At 37.9% G+C, this 23,953-nt stretch overlaps 1 protein-coding gene across 1 annotated transcript in view; it reads left to right on the plus strand.

Annotated features, from left to right (window-relative positions):
• The window catches only part of LOC125672788 (uncharacterized), a 116,082-nt gene that overhangs the window by 22,811 nt on the left and 69,318 nt on the right, over positions 1 to 23,953 (plus strand). The window contains exons 6-13 of the mRNA XM_056147524.1: positions 236 to 407; positions 1,349 to 1,446; positions 3,217 to 3,399; positions 6,767 to 6,846; positions 12,823 to 13,042; positions 17,843 to 18,008; positions 18,346 to 18,443; positions 20,494 to 20,573. Of these exons, the coding sequence (XP_056003499.1) occupies positions 236 to 407; positions 1,349 to 1,446; positions 3,217 to 3,399; positions 6,767 to 6,846; positions 12,823 to 13,042; positions 17,843 to 18,008; positions 18,346 to 18,443; positions 20,494 to 20,573 (1,097 nt within the window). The remainder of the gene's footprint in view (positions 1 to 235; positions 408 to 1,348; positions 1,447 to 3,216; positions 3,400 to 6,766; positions 6,847 to 12,822; positions 13,043 to 17,842; positions 18,009 to 18,345; positions 18,444 to 20,493; positions 20,574 to 23,953) is intronic.

Raw genomic sequence — 23,953 nt, forward strand, 5'->3', positions numbered from 1 at the left:
AGAGATACGCTTACATACAAAATGATTGTGATATATGTTTCTATCATGATATTTCGAATACTAGCACGAATTTCATGCGGAAGAATTTATATACCACACTTTATTACGATGATATATTGGGAATAAGTGTGACTGTACATGTAGTAAATGGTGAGTAACAAAATTTATTCTATGAATTGGTAAATCTCGGATGAAGATTTGAACATTAGCGGGAATGTTTATTGTTTAAATGTAGGTGTACATCACAGATACTATAGCTGTGACAGTTGCAGTATGAGTCCGATACGAGGGATGCGGTGGCGATGTTTGGACTGCGTTGATTATAATTTATGTACGGACTGTTATATGCGTGACATTCATTACCTAGATCATGCATTTGAAAGATATCAAGGAAATAAATCGATCGGGTACGTTTCTCCAGAACAGGGTTGTTAATACATGTGTTGTCTTTGTCTTTTAGAAATCGAATATTATTGACTCTATTTAATAATGTGCTTTACATAATCAGATGATCTGTATGCTAACACAGACGTTTAATGAAGATATCAAAATGATGTCCAAATTACTTTCAACCATGTGAAGCGTCTCTAAATTTTATTCATTGGAATGCTAGTATTTTCGTAATATTTTGCAAAATTTACATGTTAAAAATGGACTAAATCAAATAAATTATTGTTTGGGTATATTAACGTGTAATAACGTTGGAGTGAGATTTTATTATACCTCAGTATGAGACTTCTATACAACGCGTAATCTAATTGGTCTAATCTGATTGGTCTAGACAGTCACGTGCCAGGGATGACACAACTTCATATCTTCCTCTCAAACATATATCCCTATCATAGTTCGGCCCTTGGGCAGCCTCGTGCATTTTTTCCATAAATTTAACGTCAAAGTAGACGAATTGTATTATGACGTCACTATAAGTCCGAATCATTCCACTTTCATAATTCGTAAGGGACAAAATACGCGGGTTTCTGATATACAGTTTTAAAATCGCCTTGTTTTGGTTGATACAAAAACAAGCAAGTAAATCAGCATTCAAAGAGAATGGAAATACAAAATCATATCACTATATTTCGGTGTATGTACCTTCTAACACGTTGACGGCGCGGTGCTACCGTTAGGGCTAAGCTACATACAATATATATAGATGAGCGGACTCAAATTTCAAATACATTTTTGTAGTCTTGCTTTGTTTCGGTATAATAAACAATTTATTGCATGAATGTTCGGGAGATATGAAGATTTATGCCCTCAGGGAATTGATTTTTCTTGGGTGAATAAATCTTCTTATCTCCCTCACTATCATGTAATAAATGAATCATATGATATAAATATTTGACAGTGTTAGCGTAGGAGTGCGGGCAGATGCATCGTACTTGAAAGCAAGAGGAATATTTAAACACGAGCAGGTAACTCACAGAGAAGACCGCAAAGTTGCAGGTAACTTTCCTTTCGATATAGTGATCACATATTCACCTCTAATATCACTTGTCATTGAAATGTAGATTCCAAGTTCAGTTTTGAGAAGGTATACAATTAAAAAGGTGGACATTTGCAACGGCTTCGACAATCATCAACTATTACTGTGTAAAGGTAAGGGATGCAACTTTCATGGTGAAAGGTAGTTGATATGATGTCTACAGCTGAAAGTTAAGGCAAGCGACAAATTTAGTTTAATCCATTTCAATCGCAACAAGTGGCCAATGTTCAGAAAAAAAGATTTTCCGAATCACTTTATGTGACACTGGTCAGTGATTTGGAAGAGGCGTCAGTCCAGATATGCAGCCTTAACTAATTATGCCGAGATAAAGTGAACAGAGCATTTTTTTCAATTAATGTTCAGGACTACTCGGGATTAGTCAAGTCTATTGTCCATCATTTGTACCTACTTTTATTAATTGCACGGGCTTTGACGCTTAAAAGGTAGGATCATGTATTTTGTTTTTAATCTACTTTGTTTGCATATGTTTAATGTTTTGTTTCAGGTGGCTGTTGTCACTGTTAAATTTAAAATAAAACTTAATCATAGTGTAAATTAAGGTATGTGACTAGAGAGCTATAATTTATTACTCATAACTGGAACTTGATTCGCAGCAAAATCGGGCTGCCGGTCATGTGACCGGGCTGAAAATGAATCCAGTGTGCCGGCACCACCGGCTCCAAATCCAATATGGCTGCGCCCAGCATAATCGATAGTTTTATACACATTTTTAGAAGAAGAACTTGACGATGATAACGATGACGTATTCATTGCCGCAACAATGCCATATGTGTCAGGTTTTTTTAAAATGAGACATATATTGATAGCGTTCCATATAGTTATTTTGACACAATAATCGGACAACCATACATGTCCTAGCCTCTCTTGCAACTGCAAGTGGCTTTTCTAGAACTATTTATTTAACCCTAAGAAAAATAAAAATTGGCAACTGACCTGTAAGATTGGATGAGTCTTAACTAAACAACTCACATTCTTTTGTTATTTCATAAATGTAGGGTCTTCGAGGTGTATGCATTGTCAAAAGTGATGAAATGAATAAAAATAAATGTTGTTACAAGATCTTGTAAAAATATATGCATAATGCACTTATGTAGAAGCTGCTGTTCGTTAATGAAACTGACAAAACTTGCATATTTAAACACGACGCCCATCTTGGTCCCGCTCACGCATGTCAAAAAAATTCGGCGCCAGCGGGCCGACCCGATTGATGCGCACGCATAATCGGCTTCCAATCTAGTGTTCAGCCGGTCAAAAACCGGCGGGCCGGTAATATCGGCGAGGTCGAATCAAGTTCCAGCATATTTCATCTCGGTTTTACACCATACACTGTAAGTATTGATAAAATTGAAGGTCAAGAAGAATGTTCACAACCATGTCTTTGTGGTCTTCAGCTTTTGAAATATTTCAAATATGTCCAAATATGCATAGGCGTAGCTTGGGTTCGAATATTACCGAGGCTGGGGGGGGGGGGGGGGGGGGGGCTGCGCCCCCGCAGAAGCTATCGACATTTTAACAACGTAAAAGGTGGGGTTTTTTTTACCGAGGCAGCTGCCTCGGTTGCCTCAATGGAAGCTACGCCACTGATATGGATGATCCCAGGAGAGGGATTAGTCATGTAAGGGCAGGTCTAGTATTCAATTGATTTAATATTCTGAATTTTAAAATAAGGCCATCGTTTGTCCTTGTATATAAATTTGACTATACTGTAGGTACCGTTGTGGATATTGAGGATGATATTGTCAAGCTATATAACTGTGACGCGATGGTGTCCTGGGAGGGAGAAGAGCCTTTAACAAGATACAGAGTGGGACGGGAAGGAAAAGTGGACATCAAATTCACAAAGCCGGCAGAGAAAAAATATTTTGAAGATCATCTACAGGAAATCAATAAAGGTACTTTCACTGATTTGACCATATCACTTAAGTGCAACTACGTTTGGTATTAACTAAGTACATAATCATTTGTGGGAAGTTTTCTCGAATAATTCTGCCAAAACTAACGATCACCTTGGAATAAAACAACAAAATTTCTTTAGACAAGAGGCCCACATGCCTGATCGGTCACCTGAGTATTGGTCATATGCATCACTAGTCCCAGGGCCCAAATTTTACAGCCTTCATTGACAATGGTGACGTATCCATGCGAGTAAAAAATTCTCGAATGGGACGTTAAACAGTATTCAATCACTCTATCATAACACAGAGTTAAAGGTAAACTACTGCTCTTATCCTTGCATTCAGAAGGTCAACAGGTTGGCTGTCAACGTCAAATGAATTACAATTTTTAACGTCTACCATCAACTATGAGATTTTTTTATTTTTATAAATCGTAAACCAGTCCCTTTAACTGATATTTCTATAACTACATCGATATACTTACACAAACACATAGTACCAAATTTCCGGTCGTCAAGACACAGTGTAAATAATATTTTATTCAAACATTTTTCATATCGACGAGCATTCAGATAGAAATAGAATAGTAGTTCCGAAGAATAGAATATTAATTATGACTACAATATGCTTAGACAGTGCTATTTGTCTACCCCCGTAATTGATTTCTGGTATTCGTGTCAGCTCTCTAACTCTGAACTTGTATTACAAAATCTTATACGAGGGCTGATCGATATGTAATGTGTATTGTGCATGTACCACAACGCTTTGCGCGATTTCGTGGATGATGATACTCCTGCGTAGTTCTATGCAATACCTTTCCAACAGTATAATCACGAACCTTCAGCTCTACATTCTTTTAACCTTATAGTCAAAATTGAGCCACCACGAATTCTAATGATTCCGCAGTATATGAAAGTTCGTACAAATCTCGTTCATTCGGTAATGTAGATTTGTACTGAATTGGGGGAAGTTTATGAATTTGATAATGTATCTTATGCAAGGTGAAGATAACGAACAGTGATCAATCTCGTAACTCCTATAAGCAATACAAATTAGATAGTTGGGCAAACACGGACCCCTGGACACACCAGAGGTGGGATCAGGTGCCTAGGAGGAGTAAGCATCCCTGTTGACCGGTCACACCCGCCGTGAGACCTATATCCTGATCAGGCAGTTCGTAGGTGGAGAAAGAAATTTCTGACTGGCACAGGTCCGTCAAAGATGAAGCAAAATCTGGCCGACCTGTAACAGGCAAGGCAAAAGTCAGGGAAATAATTGAAAGTGATGCCAGATGCACGATTCGTGATATTGCCAAAGCTGTTGGCATATTGCTATCGCGGGTGCATTTCATTTTGAAGCGTATTTTGAAAGTACGAAAGATTTCTGCCAGATGGATACCGCATAATTTGACAGATGACCAAAAATGGATACGAGTACAAACCGCTAAGCAATTGCTCAAAATGTTACCCCAATTCAATTGAAGACAATTTGCAAACATAGTTACTGGTGACGAAACATGGTTCACTATTTCGAACCAATAAGAAATATTGGAAACAAAATATGCCTAGCTAAACACGTTAGAAGACCTGTAGTTGCCAAAAGAACCATAACCACAAAGAAGGTTCTTTCTTGCATATTCTTCTCATGTGATGGTATAGCCATACAAATTCCGGTGCCAAAGGGCAAACAGTGTTACAGGTCGGTATAACCGAGAGGTTATACCAATTGATTGATTATATATTGTTTAACGTCCCACTCGAGAATGTTTCATTCATATGGATAAGTCACCCTGGGCAGTGAAAGGCTGCAACATTTGGGCCTATGCTCGGCGGTTACGAACTTTAAGCAGGGAGGGATTTTTATCGTGCCACACCTGCTGTGACACGGGAGTCCCCTCTGTTTTTGAGATCTCATCCGAAGGACCGCCCCATTTAGTCGCCTTTTACGACAAGTAAAGGGTACGGAGGACCCATTCCAACCCGGATCCACACGGGATCAGAGATCACAAACGACGCCCTCTGTCAGGATTTGGGCATGCTTGTATACTTTTTGATGTAAAACTTATACGATACTAATTTTGATGCACCAGATGCGCATTTCAACAAATAATGTCTCTTCAGTGATGCTCAAGCCGAAATTTTGGAAATTTGAAATGACGATAAACGAGTAAGAGCGAAAATGGAAAACTAGAGTGCTAAAAACTGGAGCCAAATTCGTCCAAGGATAAGAGCTATGCATGAGGGAAATAATCCTTAATTTTGAAATGAATTTCTAATTTCCCCCCCCCAGTAATTAAATATGCACCCGTATTTTCAAGGTAGTAACTAAGTACTTACGTACTGGGCTGTAGAGACCCTGGGGGCCTCGACCCAGAGGTCTTTGATTGATTGTATATTGTTTAATGTCCCTCTCGAGAATATTTCACTCATGTGGAGAAGACACCACTGCCGGTGAAGGACTGCAAAATTTGGGCCTATGCTCGGCGTTTATGGCCATTGAGCAGGGAGGGATCTTTATCGTGCCACACCTGCTGTGATACGGGACCTCGGTTTTTGCGGTCTCATCCGAAGGACCGCCCAATATAGTCGCCTCTAACGACCTATTCTAACCCGGATCACCACGGGATCCCAGAGGTCGTAATGTAAAACTTATTCGGTACCAAATGTGGTGCACCAGATGCGCATTTCGAGAAATAATGTCTCTTCAGTGATGCTCAAGTGGAAATTTGAAATAACATTAAACGTGTAAGAGCTAAAAAGAAAACTAGAGTGCCAAAAACTGGAAATTCGCCCAAGAATAAGAGCTATGCATGAGGGAGGTAATCCTTAATTTCGATATTTTATCCCAGCAATTAAATATGCATCCGTATTTTTATGCTAGTAACGAAGTACTTTGCTACTGGGCTGTAGAGACCCTCTAATGTTCCATCACATACATCTGAGATTGTGAAGCAATTTTTGTCGGAGGTTACCGTCTTGCCACACCCACCATACCCTTCAGATCTAGCCCCATGCGACTTTTTCCTTTTTCCAAAACTGAAATACTTCTTATTTAGTTGTCGTTTCAAGTCCCGACAACCCATTGACTCAGCCATCAGGTATTGCCTCAGAGGTGTCTACCTACGTCAGCGTACCGTGACGCATTTCAGAAATGGATTTAGAGATTGAAATTAAGTATTTCAAACCGCGGAGAATACTTTGAAGGGATGTAATGTTACCTAAATCAGCGGACCGTGACGCATTTCAGAAATTGAAATTATGTATTTCGAACCACGGTGAATACTTTGAAGGGATGCTTTTGATATATCGTACAATACACATTACATGTCGAACAGCCCCGTATACATATGATATACACATTACAGCCAATGCAGTCGTAGGAATACGAGTCGTGAAAAGGTCCCACGAAGATCACGTGACAGTTGGAACAATCACGAGTATAAAGGTATGTAAGAATATACCATGGTATACTGTAAACAATTTTATCACAAATTTACCCCTTATCCAATGGATCACTCATACGATAAATTATTCGTATCCCAAAGTAAGTGTTCCTTTGCCGCGTGATGTAATAAACATAGACAGTGAATCCGGGTGACAGAATTAGGCTACTCAAAAATTGTAGAAAATTACGAAAGTGTGCCACTTCACAGATGTTAAATTCTTCAAAATTTAAAAACAATGAATTTGTATGTGAAGTAATTAGTTACGATCGATGGAACAGACCTGTCATTTTCATTATCTAGCCTAGTTATCGTCTCGAAAAAGTGAAAGAGCCTGTAGTTCGGCATTACGCACACACCCTGGTCATGTTTTGTATCGATCGTAAAATATTCTCAATGATCAAGGAAACACAAATACATCGAAAGAAGAAAAACACATTAGATGACGTTAACTGTTCAAAAACAGGTTTTTTTAAAAACCCGTTTTATTGACCGACCCCCCCCCCCCCCCCCCCTTCATAACTGATCATCTCTTAGTCTGTAAATCTGTATGAGTTTAGTTAACCCGATAGTTAACATTAGGAGACGACCACACAAAGATCCTTTATCACGTATTTACCCCTTCATCTAGTATATATTTATCTAATGGATATCAACGTTCCAACTCCATGCACCAAATGAACCCGGGATACGCCAAATTCAACTGCTCACAAAACGATTCCATCACTTTTTAAAGCTGTATGGTCCGAAATACAATGTTTTTTCCATCTCGTAAAAACGCTATTATGTAGTTATGAGACTGTACGACCTATCATAAATAATTTCACCTGTTTTAACCCAAATAATTTGATTTTAAATCTATGTTTACAAAATACCTGCGTCACTCTGCCATTTCAAGTGACAGTCACGTGTTCAAACTTTCAGATCATCGGTGGTCTTATCTGTGTAAAACTGTGTATTTTGTTATAACAGTACCGTACCATAAGTTTAATAGAAATATCAAATACTTCTTAGTAATTCGTTGTTTTACGCTCTTTCAGCATTAAAACTAGACAGTTGCGTATGAGTTAATACATCATGTTGGGATTCCCCTGACGCGCGTGGGTCTATTTATAGACGTCTATTATGGGGATCATTTATATATGTAGCCACTATATTTACTTTCTAAATAATATTCGCACTGTTTTCTTTTACATGCAGATGTTTTCGAGCATGTAATTAAGGGAAAGTTAATAACTTTATAAAGTAATGAATCTGCTTTAAAGTAATTATGTACAAAAATTATACATGAACATCGGGTCATACAGCTTTAAAAATACAGATGTAGGAAACACATCTGACAAACAAAGTTCCACGACCCTTCATGCCACAGAAAACATAAAATTCTCTGAATGATAATATACATGGTGGAAATTCATCGTCAAAGTAAAACGTTCTGAAATGTAAATACTTTTCTCATTTAAAAATGCTCCTTTATGAATTAAAACATTATGACAATCAATGTTCATTTTAGTTATATTTCCCTAGGAACTATTTGTAGTGGCATAATGTTAACGTTACGGATGTAGTTCGGATTTAGGTACCTGTAAAAAAAAAAAAAAGTCAGGTTTATGGAAAAGTCTCTTAGAATAAAATATGTGATAAAATTAATCTCCCATGGTTTAGGACTGGATAAAATTATTATTCAACTCGTTGTGTGTTTTCTATCCTATAGCCAAAGCTCGGGGATAGAAAACACAACTCTTTGGATAAAAATAATATCCAGTCACAATATATACACTGTATTTATGTAAAACTTGTACGGTACCAATTTTGATGCACCAGATGCGCATTTCGACAAATAATGTCTCTTCAGTGATGCTATAATAAAGATATTCATTAGGTCCCCGCATGGAATGCAGGAAGCCCTATAGTAATCACATTGTCCGTCCGTCTGTCCATCAACACTTTCTTTGTGACACGATAACTAAACAGTTTTTATCGTACATTTTTCAAATTTTGTATAGAAATAATGTACTGATACCCCCAGTTCAAAGTCAACTTCATTGTAAATGCACACACTTTATTAAATTCTAGGAAGCATGATCCAAACATACAACATCCATGTGTACGCATACATGTGTATGTGTGCGTGTGGTGGTGGTGTGATTTACTGCAAATATACAAAAACAAAAATAAGTAAAGTATTTCATAGCAAAGACAAATTACCTAACATTTGTTAAATGTTAACCAAGTAAACAAATACTCTATCAACCTCAGTAAGTAACATTGTTTACAGTAAATACTCTAGAAAACCAGTACATAATGTACAAAAAACCATCATAAATTCATCAGACTAGAAAGTGAAAAATTTATGTTCCTAGAAACTACAAAATATTACACATAAATAGCTAGAGGAAAACATTCCTATCAATACATGAAAATTGCAGAGTGCTCAAAAAATTCACACCAAAAGTTTCACAACATAATTCTATGTCCTTCAATACTATGAAAGTTAATATGAACCATATTATCATATACTTTGCAAACGTTGCGATAAAGCTATGAATTTTCATAACAAACGTGCACTCTAAACATGTTACAATAAATGCACTTTCGCAAGTAAACACGCTGTAAACATTGAGTTAACAATATGTACATAAATTCTCTTGTAGAATAATTTGCATATAAAATGTCAGGTTTAACTTACCATCTTAGAAGTTTCTCACATAGAAAAATGTAGGGCTTTCAGCACAGGTGACTAGTAATCTAAATGGCTGGTAAATTGTACTGAAGCTCGTGTACCCGCGAATAATGTAAAATCCAAGCTAAACCGGATATTGAAACATTCAAATAAGTCCGGAAAAATATGGAACTGAAAAATCCGAAAAAAATGTTTGGTACAATGTTAAATTGGCGATAACAAATAATTTACAATAAGAAGAAGAAGCCTATATATTTTGGGGTCATATCACGTTGTCTGTATGGCATGATCGTTGTTATTATGAACACTCTCTTTGTAACACAATAACGTTTTCATTGTACAGTTTTCAAATTTTGTACAGAAATACTTTACAATGCAAGGTGAAGATAACGAACAGTGATCAAGCTCATAACTCCTACAAGCAATACAAAATAGATAGTTGGGCAAACACGGACCCCTGGACACACCAGAGGTGGGATCAGGTGCTTAGGAGGAGTAAGCATCCCCTGTTGACCGGTCACACCCGCCGTGAGCCCCATATCCTGATCTGGTAAACGGAGTTATCCGCAGTCAAAATCAGTGTGCCAAGAACGGCTTAACAATCGGTATGAAACACGTCAGACAGCATTTGACCCAATGCGAGGTTGTATTGACGAACTAGATCGTTATAATGACCATAGAATTTGCGAAATGCTGACTTCAATCCAGACTGTTGAAATCCCTGTACCCTCAACTTGTTTGTCAGTAGCTTACCTCGATTTAAAAACTGACTATACCCCGAACAAGCTCTTGCATATCGAATCAGTTGAGATATATAAACACCATATGCAGGTGATAATGGAATATTGCTACATAAATGTGGGAAGTTGACGATGGAGAAGCTGAAATCATCCCGTTTGTCATACAGCTGAGTTCTCAGTTTGCCGTTAATGTCTACTTTCAATAAAATATCTAAGTATGAAGCAGAAAAGTGGACGACTTTGTGGTGTCCTTTATTTCGAGCTCACAGGGATATATCAAATCGACATATGAATGAAAACTATCATTGTTAATAGACAAAACGTCATCGATATATCTAAAAGTTGAATTGAAGGTCACAGCGAGAGATTTGTATACCCCCCGCAACAAGTTGTGGGGGGGGGGGGGTATACTGGAATCAGGTTGTCCGTCTGTCTGTCTGTCCGTCCGTCCGTCTGTAGACGCAATGGTTTCCGGACTCTAAAGCATTATCCTTTCCACCTACCGTCACCATATCATATATATGGACTACCCATGGGATGAAGATGTTCCCTATCGATTTTGGGGTCAAAAAGTCAAAGGTCAAGCGCACTGGACATCGAAGTAGCAATATGGTTTCCGGACTCTAAAGCGTTATCCTTTCCACCTACAGTCACCATATCATACATATGGACTACCCATGGGATGAAGATGTTCCCTATCGATTTTGGGGTCAAAAGGTCAAAGGTCAAGCGCACTGGACATCGAAGTAGCAATATGGTTTCCGGGCTCTAAAGCGGTATCCTTTCCACCTACAGTCACCATATCATACATATGAACTACCCATGGGATGAAGATGTTCCCTATTGATTTTGGGGTCAAAAGGTCAGACACACTGGACATCGAAGTAGCAATATGGTTTCCGGGCTCTAAAGCGTTATCCTTTCCACCTACAGTCACCATATCATACATATGGACTACCCATGGGATGAAGATGTTCCCTATTGATTTTGGGGTCAAAAGGTCATAGGTCACGCGCACTGGACATCGAAGTAGCAATATGGTTTCTAGGCTCTAAAGCGTTTTACTTTCCACCTACAGTCACCATATCATACATATGGACTACCCATGGGATGAAGATGTTCCCTATCGATTTTGGGGTCAAAAGGTCAAAGGTCAAGCGCACTGGACGTTTATACCTATTACCAACACCCTTTGGGAGATTGGGGTAAGCGGGGGGTATTCTTAGTGAGCATTGCTCACAGTACCTCTTGTTTCTTCTCACGTAGAAGTTTTTGAATAAATTCTGCTTCATATGAATATAAAAACAGGTCAGCTAACAAAGGAGCACAATTCGTGCCCATGGGAATTCCAACAGACTGTTGGAAGACCTGATCACCAAAGACCACGAAGATATTGTCAATGAGGAACTCTAGCATATTTTTTATTTCAACTTCAGAGTACTTGTGCGGAGGAATACACCTAAACATTTAGGAGTCATGTCACTTTGTCTGTTTGTATGTCATCATCGTTCTTATTATGACAGTATCTATTTACCACTGTCTAAGGAGGATAATTCAATTTGAATTATAATATGCATTGTATTGATTTAGAAAATTTAAAAGAAATAACTCTACAAAATTGTGTATGTGTATATTTTTGGGTTTTTTAGTGTGATATAAAAATGCTTGATGTTACATGTATATTGAATTAAAACACGTCATTCCCAGTCAACAACTTTCGATCGGGATTGGAATACGAACTAAAATTTCTTATATCCGGTTGCAAAGTGAAACTGCTTCATGAAATTGAATTATGTAGTAATTGCACGTTACACCTTAAGGAACTGTTCCTTTTAATAAAGAAAGTCACAAATTAAAATAGATACAAAATGAGTGTACCTATTCATTAGTTACCGAGCTTGCGTCGGTAAAAATCTCGAAATGGCGTGTTTCACTGCGCTTGTTATCGGTAAGGTCCACATTTTCTGCGTGAGTATTTTGATATTTGCTTATGATTTCGCTTATGATTTTTTTAGCGCATACTTTGTGCGTATCGACTAGGAATAATGGAAACTTTCTCACCTATGTATGTAAAGACATATTCTATAGATTTCTATTTTTGAAAATGTAGAACACTTTTATCAAATGACAATGTGTTTGAAAACGCTTAGAGCCCCGATGTCAGAATTTCCTTTTCCAAGACATCAGTATGTCAAATTCATAAACCTTTTCGAATAGTATGTACCATATTTTGTACCAGTTATTCATTTTGAATCCCATATTACAATGGGATTTAGTTGCACTGTTGTGGATGAGTGTGTGTCAAACAGAAGTAATTTAAATTTGCATCAGTCTCTCATAAATAGGCTTCATGATTCCTTTTTCACAAATTTGCATTCCTATATATCTTTGAATATTATTAATTCTAACATATATACCAGCCCCAAGCATTGCTATATCAAATACAGATGGACAGTCACTTTCCTCTAATAACCCTCAGCCGGGCCCTTGCTGACCGTGTCAATTTTCTAGTTAATACATGGATTGGTATGTTTTTATTTATTTTTTTCAAATAGGAAATAAAATCAGAGAAAAGCGATTCAAAAGAACGGGATCAACCGACATCGACACAGCGAGAATCTCTCAATCTACATCAAATACCAAAATCTCAAACTAATGAAAATTCTGTCCAAAATATGCATTGTTTACTCACAGTGCAGTGGGATCATGGTCGAAAAGATGAAGATGTTGAAACCAGTCCCAGAGACATCTTATTGTTCGACAACAGTCAGATAGGTGATTTTTTAGTTCATCTGAGCAAACTCTGGTGGTTGTCGTCCGTCGTGTGGTAACAATTGAACATATTTAACTTCTTCTTAATAACTACCATTCCAATTCCTTTCGGTATGAAGCATCCTTGGGACAAGGGAGACATAAATTGTAAATACCAGGACTCCAGCACTACTGGGGCCCTAGGGGCGGGACAAAAATTGACAAATTTTCAGAAATCTTCGCAAGAACCACACACTTGTAAGGAAAACTCAATGCATAGTGGTGTAGAGCAGGAAAGCCTCTACCAAAATTGTAAATTTCATGATCCCCGGTGTAGGGGTTCTGACCCCAGGGCAGGGCCAAAATTGGTATATTGTGTTTACATGTAAAACACTTAAATAACATCTTTTTAGTGCTGTAGATACTAAATTGAAAGTAAATAGATATTCAGAATGAACAGGTAGTCCTTTACCAAGATTGTAAATTTGATGATCCCAGGGGTAGGGGTTTTGGTATAAGGGTGGGGCCAAATGTGTCAATTATTAAATGTGTGAACGATATACATTTTTAAGTTCTTCTTGACAACTATCTTTTCAATTGTTTTCAAATTTGGTATGACCATATTTGGAACAAGGGGGGGGGGGGCATAAATTGTAAAATTTCTTCACCCCTGGGGTCCTAAGGGTGAGGCAAAAAGCGCCCAAAAATAGACAAATTTTCAAAAATGTTCTTTTCAAGAACCGCACACGTTTAAGAAAAACTGCATAATGTAGAGCAGGAAGATCTCTACCAAAATTGTAAATTTGATGATCCCCGGGGTAGGGGTTCGGACCCTAGGGCGGGGACAAACTTGGTCTATAGTGTTTATGTGACCTGATCCCACCTCTGGCGTGTCCAGGGGTCCGTGTTTTTCCAACTATCTATTCTATATTGCTTATAGGAGTTATGAGATTGATCACTGTTCGTTATTTTCACCTTTCATACATGTATTCGGAAGGGAGAAATTAAACAAGATAACTTTGCGCATGAATTATGCACCCCGCCCCTATTTTTTCTGATTTGGGATGATCACACTTATTTTCTTTTTACACTTATGTTTTGTAATTATAGAAATCTCTGTTACGTATTAGTAAAAAAAAATCTCGTTATCAGTGATGATATTTCTTCTTATCTTCACCTCAAAAATCAGGGTGTGGCCACAACAATTAATCCCAAGTTTTACATTCGAGTTAAAAGGGAAAATCTTTAAATATCTTCTTTCGAAAGCCAAAGGACAAGATTGATTGATTGTATCTTTGATTAACGTCTCACTCGAGAATTTTTCACTCATATGGAGACGTCACCAAGACCGCTGAAGGGCTTCACATTTAGGCCCATGCTCGGCCCTTACGGCCATAGTGCAGTGAAGGTTTTTTAGCGTGCCACACCTACTGAGTCACGGGTCATCCGTTTTTAAGGTCATCTCCGAGGACCCGTAACATTCATATCTGATGCCGAGCGTTTAGCGATGGAACTGCACAAGAAAAGAAAATTGGAAACTTACATAAAAGCTTTCTGATATAACGTACAGTATAGATCCATTTTTGTGCAAATCATGGTCTCCGGGGGTAGGGTGAGGCCACCATAGGGGTCAAAGTTTTAATAGCTAACATTAAAAAAAAAACTCAAAATATATCTTGAACTATTTAATTTAGGGCTTTTATATTTTCTATGCAACATTCTTTACTTAAAGGCCTGTCATAGAAAGATGAAGATAACACAATGGTTTTTGACTTTTGACTTTGGCCTACTCATTATCTCAGATTGATTGACTAACAGTCCGTCGTTGATTGATTGATTGACTAACAGTCTGTCGTTGATTGATTGATTGACTAACAGTCCGTCGTTGATTGATTGAATATTGTTTAACGTCCCTCTGTAGAATATTTCACTCATATGGAAACGTCACCACTGCCGGTGAAGGGCTGCAAAATTTGGGCCTATGCTCGGCGCTTATGGGCATTGAGCAGGGAGGGATCTTTATCGTGCCACACCTGTTGTGACACGGGACCTCGGTTTTTGCGGTCTCATCCGAAGGACCGCCCCATTTTGTCGCCTTTTACGACAAGCAAGGGGTACTGAAGATCTATCCTAACCCGGATCCCCACGGGATCATTATCTCATGGACTGAACTATTTAAAGGAGAACTTTCATATTTTGTATATGACAAAACCTTGTGATGCAAATACGATTAATCATGTGACATTGACCTACTTTTAAGTATTTAATATATCCTGAACTTTTCATATTTTGAATATAGATGATCTTGTTCCTATGGTCTTATCCAGAACGGCAAAAATCATATTGGTGTTGAAGCATCTCTGTGTTCTGTGAATTCATTTTAAGTTGTGATCCTTTGGGGCCACAATAATGGATTTAAAAAATTATGAAAAGATTGCTAACAATTTTCCCCCCTAAAATCACAGCAGCTGAACCATGACAGGGCCAAGATGATTCAAAAACGATACAAATCATCGTACTTTGTTTGGACCTTGAGTTATCATTTTCATGTCCGGTGAAACAATATATTGTCCAATCACGGGAGGGGGAGGGGGGCAGAAAAATAACAAAGCCGGAAAAAAGGGGTGAGGGAGAAAATGACAAATCAGGGAAAAACGATGGTACCCACAGACGCTTGCTTGATATGTTTCATGATAAGTTGATGGTTCTGAAATAAATATGCATTAGTGTGAAGAATATGAAACGGTGGGTTCTTTGGATTACTTCCCGTTCTCTCTGTAATTTCTGCTTGCCTTGTTCATAATGAGCATTTTGATTTTACAATACTGACCTCATATCATTATTGCAGACAGATATCTCCGTCTTCTGTTCCGCGTTTTAACAACATTCTTTCTCAGTGGCCGTGAGCGCCGAGCATAGGCTTAAATTTTGCAGCCTTTCACCGGCAATAGTGACGTTTCCGTATGAGTGAAATATTCTCGAGAGTGGCGTTAAACATTATACAATCAATCTCATGGGGATCCAGGTGAGGACAGTCTTCAATATTCCTTGCTTGTTGTAAAAGGCAACTAGATAGAACTGTATTTCATGAGACCGAAAGTCGAAGTTCCATATCACAGAAGGTGTGACACATTAAATACTACTCCTTGTTCAAAGGTCATAAGCGCCGAACACAGGCCCAAAGTGCCCAGTCCTTCAACGACAATGGTGACGTTTCCATAGTGTGGAAAATATTAAACAATATATAACCAACCAGACTCTCGCGTGTAATTGCGTGTTTTAAAACATTATGTTAACGTACAACTTGCATGCATCCTACATTGTGTTGAGCTTGAGGACCATTATTGTTTTGTTCAGGAGTTTATCTTTTAAAACAGTAGTCCATTAAGATTTAAGTCCATAATTGGTTGACTCACTGTGGACGAAGTTATGCAGTATCATTTCCTTACGGTGGGTGTGACCGGTCGACAGGGGATGCCTACTCCTCCTAGGTATCTGGTCTCCCCTTTGGTGTTTCCAGGGATCCGTGTTTGCCCAACTCTCTAATTATGCCCCCCCCCCTTTTTTTTTCAAAGAAGAAGGGCATGTTGGTTTGCAGCTGTCGGTCGGTAGACCACGTGTTGTCCGCGCAATATCTTGAGAACCATTCACTTTATGATAATGATATTTCATATGTGGGTTAGTTATGAGTAGAAGAGGGCCCCTATTGTTTTTCAGGTCAAAAGGTCAAGGGTCAATCTAGTCTGGACATAGGAATATAATGTCCGCTCGGTATCTTTAGAACCCTTTGCTTGAAAGACATCAAAGTTGGCACACTGGTACATCCTAAGGCGTAGATGACCCCTATTGATTTTGAGGTCAAAGGTCAAGGGTCAAACTGGCCATTGGAATATACTGTCCGCTCAGTATCTTGAGAACCCTTTGCTTGACAGACATCAAACTTGGTACACTGGTACATCTTCAAGAGAAGATGACCCCTATTGATTTTGAGGTCACATGGTCAAGGGTCAAACTGGACATAGGAATATGCTGTCCGTTCAGTATCTTGAGAACCCTTTGCTTGACAGACATTAAATTCGGTGCACTGGTAAACCTTCAGGAGAAGACGATCCTTATTGATTTTGAGGTCACATGGTCAAAGGTCAAGGATAAATCTGGACATTGGAATATACTGTCCGCTCAATATCTTGATAAGCCTTTGCTTGACAGACATCAAACTTGTACAGTGGTGTATATTCAGAAGATGACTCCTATTGATTTTGAGGTCACATGTTCAAGGGTCAAACTGGACATAGTAATATACTGTCCATTCAATATCTTGATAACCCTTTTGCTTGACAGACATCAAACGTAATTATGCAGTGGTACATCTGCAGGAGAAGATGACCCATATTGATTTTGAGGTCAAAAGTCAATTGTTGAACTGGACATAGTAATATATTGTCTCCTATATTTTAAGAATTATTTGCTCGATTGACATCAAACTTGGTACACTGGTACAGCAGAAGGAGTAGGTGACCCCTATTGTTTTTAGGTCACATGGTCAATTCACTCTTGACCTAGGAAGATATTGTCTGCTCAATATTTTGAATTGATGATACTACTATCAATTAAGTGATGTGTGTGTATAATCCTTTTCAATTTTGTACCATGGGGGCATATGTGTTTTACAAACATCTCTTGTTTGTATTCCTTATAGTAGTCATCAGATTGATCACTGTTCGTTATCTCCACCTTTCTGCCTAAAACAGGTGATTAAAAACGTTTCATAGATATAATTGCTTTTACCCAACAACTTGTTAACAAACACAAAATGTATCTTAGGGATTGAGCACGACGCAAAATGCAATGAATGTTACTCTAAGATAAAAGGAATGCGATGGAATTGTTCCAAGTGTCCCAACTATGACCTCTGCACGCCATGCTACATGTCTGCAAAGGATCATCATGCCGGTCATCAATTCTATAGATTTACCAAACCCAGGAAGAGGTATTACAGGTTTACTTTATCAAGATGACTTCGTCTGTATGCGATTCATTTGCAGCATGTACTTTATTTTGATTTAATGTATGGAAAAAGACTGTCTTCTTAAACAAGATAGATTGATACATTTTTTATAAATGATATTTTGATGTAAATAATTTAAAGTTAACAGAATATGGATTCAAATATGACATGAAATTTTCTTTTTCACCTGTTACGTGTATGCAGATGGACAGTTCATAGTCAGCCAATCTGAGTCAACGATGACCGTTTGTACACTATAGGTATATGACAGTGATAATATTTTATAATAGTCTAAAATAGTTTTGAATTCAAATTCTAGTATTATTAAACTACGTACCTCACGTGAAGAAGTAAAAGTGAAAACAGCTCAAGGAATATTCGATGGCGCCGAGGTTCGGGAATTGGATAGTAGTGCAGGTATGACACTAGATAGAATATGATAACTTACAAAGTATGACAACAGCTATACGCAAGTATATTAAGGGCTTCCATAGTAAAATGCAATATAAGTATGGGGTGAAATTCACAGGTATCATTACACTTGTTAGGTTTAAATACCGAAACTATACTATCCATATGTTGACAGTGGCTGAGCAACCGTTTAATTCCCCTCATGGTAATTTTCCGTTACGTCAGTTGAATATCACGTAACACTTTATTTTTGGAAAACAGCAAGAGGCCCTACTTGTGAACAAAAGTCCAGGTATATGCTAATAACCAGCTGAATTTCTATTGATATACTCAGAAATAAATAAAATCCTTAACATGAAAAGTGTTGGGATTAAATGCATACACAAACTAAAGATTTAACAACATATCCACAGTCATCAATGAATTACCGGAGTTGTCCACATTCCTATGTATATCATGCCGTTAATATACAACAGAGAAAATGCTCCCTGTACTTTTCAAACGCATATATTTATCTAGAATATATTTTTGTTAAAAAATATCTTTTTTATAGGAGATGAACCTGAACTTTGTCACCGTTTCTGTAGAATGAGACTATTTAAGTACATAAGGGAATTTTTAAACGCATCAGTCACTCAGATTAGGGGCGGTTTCAAGGTCACAATATAATATGAATATCATCTTCGTGTATATCATATATTTAAAAATGGAGAGTGATTTGATATCATAAAGGAATAATACATAATCATTTGACAACAAAAGTGTTCACGTATACAGCTTACCACTGATAACGGTAGTAAATAACGACAACATATTATGACACTTTCCCCGCCGATTACAACTATAAGAACCCGTAAGTAGTATAGGCGTCTGTATAACATGTAAGAACAATAGACCTATTGTTCTCGAGAACAATAGAAGGGGTCATATTACAACCTTGACCTACTTAAGGACAATAGATGGATGACGTCATATGCTAGGAAAAACCCATGTTTATTGTTATCGAGAACAATAGAAAGGGAGTGGGATCGAAGAGCAAAGGGATAGTATAGGGAGGGGTAAACAATAGACCTATTGTTCTCAATTAACAAAGGACCCGAGTCTGGAAATTCCGAGTGAATAAGGGTATACGAGTGGGATCGAAGATCAAAGGGATTGTATAGGAGGGGGGGGGGGTATACAATAAAGCTATTGTTCTCAAGGAGTCTGGAAATTCCGAGTGAATAAGGGATACTCGCATAATTGAACATCTCATTGAATTTTACAATGACTGTGTCAGGGTTTCCGTATATCCTTATTGACTCGGAAAGTCCAGACTCGCATCCTTTGTTACGGAACTACGTATTCTGATTAAAATTCATAATGAAATTCTACCAATACACTATTCGCATGATTTTGGTTTAACGTTACCGGAATTTTACAAAGACCGTGTCAGGTTTTTCTGTATCCCTTATTCACTCGGAATTTCCAGACTCGAATCCTTTGTTATTTGAGAACAATAGCTTTATTGTTTACACCCACTATACAATCCCTTTGATCTTCGATCCCACTCGTATACCCTTATTCACTCGGAATTTCCAGACTCGGGTCCTTTGTTATTTGAGAACAATAGGTATATTGTTTACACCCCCCCCCCCCCACTATACTATCCCTTTGATCTTCGATCCCACTTCCTTTCTATTGTTCTCGATAACAATAGACATGGGTTTTTCCAGCTATTTTTAGCCTATGACGTCATCCATATATTGTCCTTAAGTAGGTCAAGGTTGTAATATGACTCCATCTATTGTTCTCGAGAACAAGAGGTCTATTGTTCTTGCATGTTATACAGACGCCTATACCACTCCTGTACTTTGTGACGTACTATTTCATTGTGAGGTCATACGGTGCGAAGTGCACAGAGGTGTATTTATAACAGCACTGATTTTTTTCTTTCCGGATAGCCTTCACTGAGCTGCGTATATGAAAGCAGATTAGGTAGACAATAGAATAATGAACCTGATGTGAATGTGGGATACGTATCGACATGGAATATAAATTTGACATTTTTATTCAGGAGAGGATGGCAAGGTAACAGAAATATGCCATTACAGAAGAGACAATGCGAGATGCATCGTCGTTGTTAACGATGGCAAAGTAAGTATATGTACAGTCGTGTGTCATAAAGGAATTTGCAAAATGACCGCCTAATATGTATCTTGAATGAAAATGTCTTCACTTACTAACCACAACATATAAAACTTCCGATATGAAAACTCGTACAGCTTAATTATTTTGGGAAATATAAATAAAGATGAATTATGCCCTTTTTGTAACCAGTTATCACCTGCTTAGCTACATGGCGCCTCGCGGAAGATAAATTACGACAGAGCGAAAGGAAATCATACTACAGATCTCAAATGCGGCTTATCGTAGTTTCAAACAAGGGAGTGTTTATGCAAAACAAATGTCTCCCCATCCCTATAAATTGGAAGTGCTCCAAATGAAACCTCCTCCCCCTTAATGCACTGCATAGTATGGAGGAGAAAACATGAACATACATATCATGAACTCCAAAAACCACATACAAGAAGTGTTCACAAACTATTTTACACCCTCCATCCCTCCGACCCACTATAACAATAAGGAAAACAATTTCATCCTCCTGCCCCTACAATATGCACATCGGCAAACTAATGACTTTGAAGTATTGTACAAAATTTCAAATCCATCGGATAAGCCATATAGGAGAAGGGTTCACAAGATATTTTGATATCCACCATTCCTCTTAAATCCACTGTAACCTTTTGGAAAATAATTGGAGCCTCTTGTCCAACAAATATGCACATCTCCAAATGACAATGAAACATTGTACAAAGTTTCAAATTTATCTGATAACCCATATAGGAGAAGTGGTTCCTAAATTATTTTGCATCCTCCACCACTCTTAGATCCACTATAAATTTTAGGAATGTAATAGGGTCCTCCTGTCCCTACAATATGCACATCTACAAATTAATGACAATGAAGCATTGTACAAAGTTTCAAATCTATCAGATAAGCCATAATATAAAAGTGTGCACTGACTAGTTTACATCCTCTATCCCTCTTAGATGCAATATAACGTTTAGGAAAATAATTGGATCCTCCTTTACCTACTCGATGTACATCCATCTACAAATGGCAATAAAGCATTGCACAATTTTCAAGTCTATCCGATAACCCATACAGGAGGATAAGTGTTCACAAACCATTTTATATCCTCCACCCTTCTTTAATCCACTACATGTATAGCGTTTAGGAAAATAATTGGATCCTCCTGTCCCTACAATATGTACATCTACAAATGACAATGAAGTATTCTACAAAGCTTAAAGTCTATCCGATAACCCATATAGGATAAGAGGCGGTCACAAGATTTTCTGACAGACAGACGGACGGAAAGTACAAAAACAATATGTCTTCCACTGAAAGAGGGGAGACAAAAATACAGGTTGTAATAGGAATACAGACAAGAACCGTCCAGTGATTTCTGAAGTGTGTGCGATGTAAAGGAACTGTAGAAAATATATCACGAAGTGCAAGGAAAAGAAAGACAACAGTGCGGGATGATAGGTGTATCTTGTTGAGAATATAAAAGAATAGAAAACACACTCTAAAAGATGTTACGAGTAGATTTAACACTAGAACTGGGTGTGATGTTAAGTGTAGGACCATAAAATGATTGAGGGAAACGGATATAAATGTTGTTTGTTTTCAAAGAATACAGCAGTCCGTCAAATAAATTGTCAGAAACAAAGCCGTTTTTGCAGACAGAATAAAACGTAGCGGCTAATCATATTTAGTGATGAATGAAAAATTGTGCTGGGAAATAACAATAAGGTCTACGTATGGAGGAAAGCAGCTGGGAGATTGGGACCCGAGTGCTTTGGTTTGCGTGCTGAGAGCAAACAACATATAGTGCCTTAATCATGTTCTGGGCTGTATCTCTCCCCACGGAGTAGGAACCTTTAAAGCTGTTGATGGAAATATGAAAAGTAGAAGGTATATTGAAGTTTTGGAAGAATGTCTTTGGCCTGTGGTCATTCGTCATATTGCAAATCGACGTTGAATTTTCCAAGAGGATATTAGAGCATCGCGCTCAAATTCACACGGCCTCTGACCTCTGCCCGGCGCGGGTTCGAATCCCACTCGCGCCGGTGAGTGAGAAAGTTTCCCAGTTTACTTGCGGAAGATCGGTGGTCTCTTCCCAGGTACATTGTGTCTGGGTTATCTCTTCCACCAATAAAAACTGGGCACCACCATATAACTGAAAAATTGTTGAGTGTGGCGGATAACATCAATCAATCCAAGAGGATAATGCCCCGGGTCACATCTCCGAAGGTCGAATGAATGGAAACAAAACAATGATATAGAAGCACTCCCCTGGCCCCCACAGAGCCCAAACCCTATCATTATAGAAAATGTATGAAACATGTTGAACGTTCGAGTGCAAAAGCGAGCAAACGAGATCAGAAATGCGGATGACCTGACACACGTTGTTCAAGACACGTGCAGTTATCTCCAGTTGGTATACATTCAAACCCTACCAAGTACAAGGAGAATGCAGGCTGTATTGCGGTCTAGGGGACGAAATAATAACTAATCAAGAGGCACACAGGCTTTCCCGGTCACCTGAGTACTACTTAAAAGTATCATTAGTTCCAAGGGCTAAAAGTCTAGAAAAAATCCTTTTCTGAATATCTAAGCTAAATTCTAGCATTCAGCAACAGTATAAACACGGCATGTTCTTAAAACTCCATTGCCCTGAAAAGTACATACATTGATCAAAGGCTTTCCGTAATATGATAAATGTATCAACATTAAACGATATCACTAATTTGGAACCCACCCTACAGTAAAAACCCTGATGTTGCGAAATTCACCATTTTTGTACATTCTATTCAGCTTTTCCTAAATATGCATTTAGTTTTTTTATATTGTATCAGTAAACTTTAAATAAAACACCCTCAAAATGATAAAGACAATAATCATTGTAATAATATTTTGGCTCCATCCTGAAACCAAAGATTTACCCCCTAGGATCATGCAATTTACAAATTTGGTGAAATACTGCCTCCTTTTAAATTATCCACTTAGTTTCAATTTTGTATCAATAACATTAAAGCAGATGTCATTTACATGTTTTGCAAATACCACTTTATACCAAGTTTGGCCCCGCTCTGGGGTCAGAACCCCTTCCCCGGGGATCATGAAATTTACAAATTTGGTAGAGATCCTCTTGCTTTATATTACTATGAATTTAGTTTTTCTATGCAGTTGTTGAGAAGATTTTCAAAAACTGGTCGTTTTTTGCCCCGCCCCTAGTCGTGAAATTTACAATTTATATCTTCCTTGTCCCAAAAATGATAATTTATATCATATTTGAAAGGAATTGGAATAGTAGTTATCAAGAAATGTAAATAATTCCATTTTCAAACATTTATTAACTGACCATTTTGCCCCTACCCAGATACCAAAACCCCTACCCCTGAGAT

This window comes from Ostrea edulis, chromosome 8 (genome assembly GCF_947568905.1).
Source record: "Ostrea edulis chromosome 8, xbOstEdul1.1, whole genome shotgun sequence".
Taxonomy (NCBI): Eukaryota; Metazoa; Mollusca; class Bivalvia; order Ostreida; family Ostreidae; genus Ostrea; species Ostrea edulis.